This window comes from Vigna unguiculata, chromosome 4 (assembly GCF_004118075.2).
Source record: "Vigna unguiculata cultivar IT97K-499-35 chromosome 4, ASM411807v1, whole genome shotgun sequence".
Classification (NCBI taxonomy): Eukaryota; Viridiplantae; Streptophyta; class Magnoliopsida; order Fabales; family Fabaceae; genus Vigna; species Vigna unguiculata.
The window spans coordinates 38,638,842-38,645,169 of NC_040282.1; the positions used below are offsets into that span (position 1 = coordinate 38,638,842).

General features: G+C 30.2%; 1 protein-coding gene across 1 annotated transcript; it reads right to left on the bottom strand.

Annotated features, from left to right (window-relative positions):
- Positions 1–1,259: 1,259 nt before the first annotated feature.
- On the bottom strand, positions 1,260–3,904 carry LOC114180891 (cation/H(+) antiporter 15-like). Its single transcript, XM_028067185.1, has 3 exons — positions 3,713–3,904; positions 2,592–3,599; positions 1,260–2,495 (listed from the first exon to the last, which is right to left on the bottom strand). The coding sequence occupies exons 1-3, from the start codon at positions 3,902–3,904 to the stop codon at positions 1,260–1,262; spliced, it is 2,436 nt and encodes an 811-aa protein (XP_027922986.1).
- Between the last annotated feature and the right edge of the window lie 2,424 nt (positions 3,905–6,328).

Consider the following 6,328-nt stretch of genomic DNA (forward strand, 5'->3'; position numbering starts at 1 on the left):
AGTAAACAAGATGGTAGTTGTGTGGTAGAAGAAGGTGAGATGAAATCAATTCACAACCCCTACTCCACTTAATCTATTAGAGCTGTCAAAATGGATTGGAAACCGCGAGCCAACCCGGCTCACCACAGATTCGGGCCGGGTTGGGTTAAAATTTTTTTACAAATTTCAATACGAGTTGATTTTTGACCCGGCTCATCCGAGTTGAACCCGTGGTGAGCCGGGTTGGCTCACCAACCCGCAAATAAAAGGGTCACACAAGTGTTTTTATTTATTTTTATTAAGTTGGACTTTACATTTGGGTCATGTTAGGTTGTTTTTTTATCCAACACATAAATAATTTGTATTTTTTTTTATTTTGGTTTGTATTTGGATTGTATTAAAATTTATTTAGATTTTAATTAGAATTACAATTTATTTTTGACTAAAAAAATAAATAAATAAATAATATTTTTTTTAATTAAGTTAACTCGTGAGCCAACCCGTTTAACCTGCCAACCCGTGGTGGGCCGGGCCAGGTTTTGTTTTTTTGGCTCGCTAAAATGTGAGTCGGGTTTGGTTGGCTCACTAAATCATAAATCCGTGGTGGGTCGAGCCGAGTCGGGCCGGGTTACCCGTTTTTACAGCTCTACAATCTATCTAATAACTGCTATCTAATTTTACTTGCACTTTTTATCACAAACCAAAAACACAAATATCAAACTACCAATATACTTGTTGAATCCTTGTGGATACGACACTTATTGATACTACTACATACTAGTACACTTGCTGGGAAATGGTTGTTGTGAAACAGTCATCAAAAACATATGATTAAAACACATTATTGGTATGTAACAGCATAATACATCATTGACAACATAAATTTCAGCTATACATATCTATTTATGGTATCATTATATCGTTAGTTGAGCAAATGATGTCCTCGATAGTAGAAGAATATTAAAAGGATATTATCTCGTTAGTTTATCGTTATTATTATTATTATTATTACTTTTTGCATGTTAGTTTATTAGTTTAATTGAAGAATATAAAATGATACAAAAAAAATTAATATTAAACACAAAAAGAAATTATATGATATTGAACAAATAATGACATTTGTTAAGAAGTGGATTTTAAGTCTAATTCAGTCTAACAAAACTGGTTTATCAAGTAAGGTTTGCAACCACTAGATACTGTAAATTGATATACATCAAGCCGAGAAAACATTTTCTTGTAAATCATTGTGCTTCATTGCAAACTCCATGTTTATTTTGTCTTCAGACAACAGATTCAAACGTGCCTTTGTTAGTGGCCTTCTGGTTAAGATTATATCCAAAAACCATTCCTCCATATCCATATTGTTGAACAACTAGCACAGACGAACGTGAACCAAAATTGTTTGACACCAAAATGTCTCCTATAACTCCAAGTTCTAAGCATTCACACCACTCTAGCAAATTTGAGAAGACCTTAGAGTTCCTACAATTCCCTTGTCCAACTATGTAAATATCACAACCAATTTTTTCTATCTCATTGAGGACTGTAGTAATATCTTCACCACTATGAACATCAATCTCTGAGTAGGATATTGAATCGTTATTGTTAACTGCAGTAAGTCTAAATGTGCTTACATACTCTTCATCTAACTCTTTTTGTTTGTCTGTATCTATTACTGCAGATAATATCCCCTGTGCTTCATCGGGAACTGAAGCATCTACTTTTGCCGCTTCGCCTAATAAAAGAATTCGAACCACTGAGAGTTGTGTTCCTGGACGTCCTGCCATCCTCCATGCAATGGCTAAGGCTTCACGATCATCAGGGCCCCCAACAAAGACCACACGAATATGAAGGTTCATTTTGGAAACTAACCCAAAATCACGATCAACAAATATTCCCACGGAGCAGGGTGCACCTTGCATTACATTTTGGTTTATATCTTTGTGTACAACATTGGTTACTTCTAGAGTACCTTCTAAAGTTAGTTGTTTGTGAAATGGAAGAAGAATTAAGCTTGTGTGTTTCTCATCCGCTGAGTGGTATATGTCCTCATGAATAATTTTATATGCTGACACCACATTTAATGTTTCAACTCTAATAGCATCATATGCCTCTCCAAGTGCATCAAATGTGTTATGAATGCTTTCTAACTCTTCTTGTGACCTGGTTAGGTTTTGTTCTCCAAGTTGGCTCCTAGGCTTTCCTATATGTGCAACAACTAGGGCAGCAACACGTCCAGTAAGTTCGACAAGGTACAAGGCAAAAACATGCACAGGGGAAACTCTCATGGCATTAAAACATTCAATTATGTTAACCATGCTTGCAGCTTGCCGAGTATTGTGAACACATGCTATAAATCGGAGCTCTACATCAACTCTTAGTTTTTGTATGGTCTTTAGCTTGTTTTGTTCAAATCTTTGTCTTGGTTTGTAGACAACATTGATGACCGGAGACACAATTATGGTCATCAAAAGAACTGCAGAAGTTATAACGGCATAGGTAGGCACAAAAAATATCTGTAATAACAAATCACAATAACTTATGGATTAAACTACAATTGTATATCTTAAAAACTAAAGTAATTGAATACAACGTTTTAAATAGATCAATACCTTGCTATCCCAAGCAATGTTCAACATTATTAATGCCATGACCCCTTTATTATTCAAAATCAAACCCAAGGTTAAACCATCTCGAATACGCATACCAAAGAAACATGTGACAAATAAAGTGCTTAAAATCTTTAAGGCACATAACAAGAGTATAATCACAATTGTAAAGGGCCAACTTTCTTGGGAAAAAATTGCGGTCAACATAAGTCTCATCCCAGTTCCAGTAAAGAAGAGGGGTACTAAAAAGCCGCCAACAAAATCATCTGAAATTGACATGACCATTTCAGCAAATTTCCCATGAGGTAAAATTAATCCAAAAACAAAAGCCCCAACAATGGCATGTGCACCAAGAAAATCTGAAATACATGAACAAGCTAAAACTCCCATGATTATAAAGAGCAATTGGTTATCATTCCATTCATCTTTATCTGCCTTGCGATCAATAAACCATTGAATGAGTGGACGTACCACAAAGATGCAGACAACAACAAATATTATCGTGCATAACACAGTGTAGATAGCTCCTTTACCATTAATTGAAAATGGAATAAATAAAGTGAAAAGAATCCAACCATAGGTGTCACTAATCATGGCTGTTGTTAAAGCTGTTTTGCCAAGACCAGTATAAAGGAGTTTAAGCTCAGAAAGTGTGTGTGCTACCACTGGAAAACCTGTAACAGTGAGAATTAAAGTCCAAAGTATATAAGCATTATATGTACTTTCCTCAAGGGGAAACATCATAATATGTCCATAAACTTTTCGAAATAATGCATATAAGCATGGTGCAACGAGTACGGGAAAGACGATCCCAGCAATTGCGATGCTTGCAGCTTTCTTTTTAACGTTTAGAATGGTATTTAAGTCCATCTCCAATCCACTTAGGAATGCATAATAAATGAGACCAATGTGAGAAAGGACCTCGACATTAACGACTCCATTTACCGGAAAAATGAACTCAAAAATTTCTGTGAATCTTCCTAGTAATGGCTGTGTCAGTAGGAAACCAACCTACGTAATTATAATTTAGAATTTCCACACATTACATTGTTAGAATGCCACATATGGGAAATTTTTTAGATAATTTTCATAAACAAAAACAACTTCGAGATTTATTTACTTACCGAGATTTGTGAAATGAGATGAGTTTGATGCAGAGGTTTGTAGATTATGGAAAACAGACAAGATAATACAGCAACAAAAGCAATTTGAATGGCCAAAATAGGGAGCTCTGTTTTCAAGACTTTATCGGTTTTCCAAAATTGATTAGGATTAACTTTAAATATGTTGTAACATGCTGGTATTGTGTCCGTCATTGTTCCTTCGATTTTGTATTGTATTTGGTACACTTACTCTCAATGTTTCTTCTACTATGGTTCTTTCAACCTTTATATCTTTTTTCTTTTACTCAGAAAACCTAAGATTAAAACGCATTACCGGTATGTAACAACTTAAAACATCATCGACAACATAAATTTCACCTATACATATCTATTAATGGTGTCACTTATCGTATCTTATCTTATGGTTAATGTCATTTTTTGTTGGGCATAACAAATGGTCAAGATGTTATACAGTTACGTAACTGCATTATTATTTTATACAACCACTTTATTAATGACTTAAAAAATATTTAAATTTCAAATATCTCAATTTAATATTTTGTTATTAAAAATCACTTATCATTGTTTATAGAAAATGTGTTATCATTTTAATTTCTAATTGATAGCTTATATGGTTAATATTTTGTTATTAAAAATCACTTATCATTGTTTATAGAAAATGAATTATCATTTTAATTTCCTATTAATAACTTATGTGGTTATTTATCTTACTTAATATAAAAGAACATAAAAGAATTAGTTTTTTGTGGGCTAGAAAAAAATCAAGTAAATCATTTTAAAAACAAACATACAATCTCTCATCTATACAAAGATAACAACATATATTTTTCATGTCGAAAAATAAAACTCAAATATACAAACTTATTGTCATGAAAATGTTTCACATAGAACTAACAATGTCGCTATTTTAATTCAACTATTACCTTAGACTTGCCCCGTCTCATGTAATGATTAGAATATTTTAAAATATGATATTTTCACTTAGTTAAATCTATGATCAAATATCAACATTAAATTTGAATATAATGTATTGATTTTAACTATTTTTCAAACACACATACTAAATACATTATATTTTAAAAAGAGTATAAATATGAGAATAAATAAAATATTATGATTAAATTTGAAATGTATGTACAGAATCAATGTACAATGAATTCTTACCCTACCATTTGTTAATCGAGAAAAATGAAATATAATAAAAGTGTGCTTGGGAAGGTGTTGAAAAAATAATTTTAAAAGAATTAGATGCAGAAACTGATAATATTAGCTTCTCTTAATATGTGAATTTTTTGTTTCAAAATCAATTTTAAAACCAAACAAAACATGATTTTACGTTTGAAAAAATAATTACATAGTCCGATTGACATGAAACCAAATACAGTGTAAACCTATGAATGTACATACTTTCATTTAATGTAAACCCTACTTCGGTGCTCATATACGTAATATCCATATCTCTTTCTCAATATCTTGTCGTTTTGGTAGTTGCATCTATCATCTTCGTATCTCATTAATACAAAGATTTTTCAACAAAATTATTGAAGGCAACAATTTTAGTGGTATATATTCATTACATTTTCATCTAATCAAATATATATATATATATATATATATATATATATATATTGATTCTTATAATTATTATCTTACAGAAATGATTAAAAAATGACTAATGATTAATTGACTGATAGTGTGAAGATACATGGCGATAACTTTTTGTAATATGCATGAAACATATCTTTATTTGATAACAAATAAAACTAATAACTTTTACAACATAATAAAAATGAAATATATTTCACCTCTTTAGAGTGCTGTTGTTTTTAATCTCACATAAGATAATAATTGTATACAATTGAAATTAATAATGAATAAAAAAATTATATATAGGTTATATTATGAATAAAAAAGCAAAGTAAATAGTTTGTATAATATTTCATAATTTAAATTTATAATGAATAATTTAAATTCTAATATAAGTTATTGTAACTATTTAAAAAATATTTATAAAAGCTATTGAAATTTGAGTTAGAACCCAAGATAAAAGGATCTTTATAATCATAAAGAAAAGTTTTTAAGTTTATAAAATAAAATATTAGATAATAGAGTTTAAATTAAATGAACACTAATTATGCCATTTTAAAAAAAAAAAGATATTCATGTGCTATAATTTTATTTTTATTTTTTGTAAATTTCTAAATTTGTGATATTTTCTCGCAATATTTTTGAATTGATCACCTATCCTTTTCATAATAATTTTACCTCTTGAGGACACAATAATCAAAATCTTGATTCAGATAAGTTCTCATTTCTTATGGTTTGTTTTGAGTTATTTTTCTCTTTTTGTACATATAAATAAGTCGAGATATTAATTTCACATGTTGAAGTTTTGAAAGTTGTACACAAGTATTTGGAAATTTCTCTACTGAGATGTAAGTCTTTAAATTTTTAAGTTTTTTTTTTTTCTTTTAAAACAAACTACTTTGGATCAAGGAATGTTAACAATAGTTATTATTCGAAATCGTAAAATTGACGGACAAGAAAGAGAAGATAATCGTAAAAAATAAAAAATCTAAAATGAATGAATAGAAAAGTAAGAGGATTTATGTTTTT

What these genes read in the sequence shown, in the direction of transcription:
- LOC114180891 (XM_028067185.1), bottom strand. Translation starts at nt 3,904, where the DNA reads ATGACGGACACAATACCAGCATGTTACAACATATTTAAAGTTAATCCT. An exon ending in ATCTCATTTCACAAATCTCG is followed by an intron (nt 3,600 to 3,712) that starts GTAAGTAAATAA and finishes ATAATTACGTAG; the next exon opens with GTTGGTTTCCTACTGACACA. An exon ending in ACATTGCTTGGGATAGCAAG is followed by an intron (nt 2,496 to 2,591) that starts GTATTGATCTAT and finishes TTGTTATTACAG; the next exon opens with ATATTTTTTGTGCCTACCTA.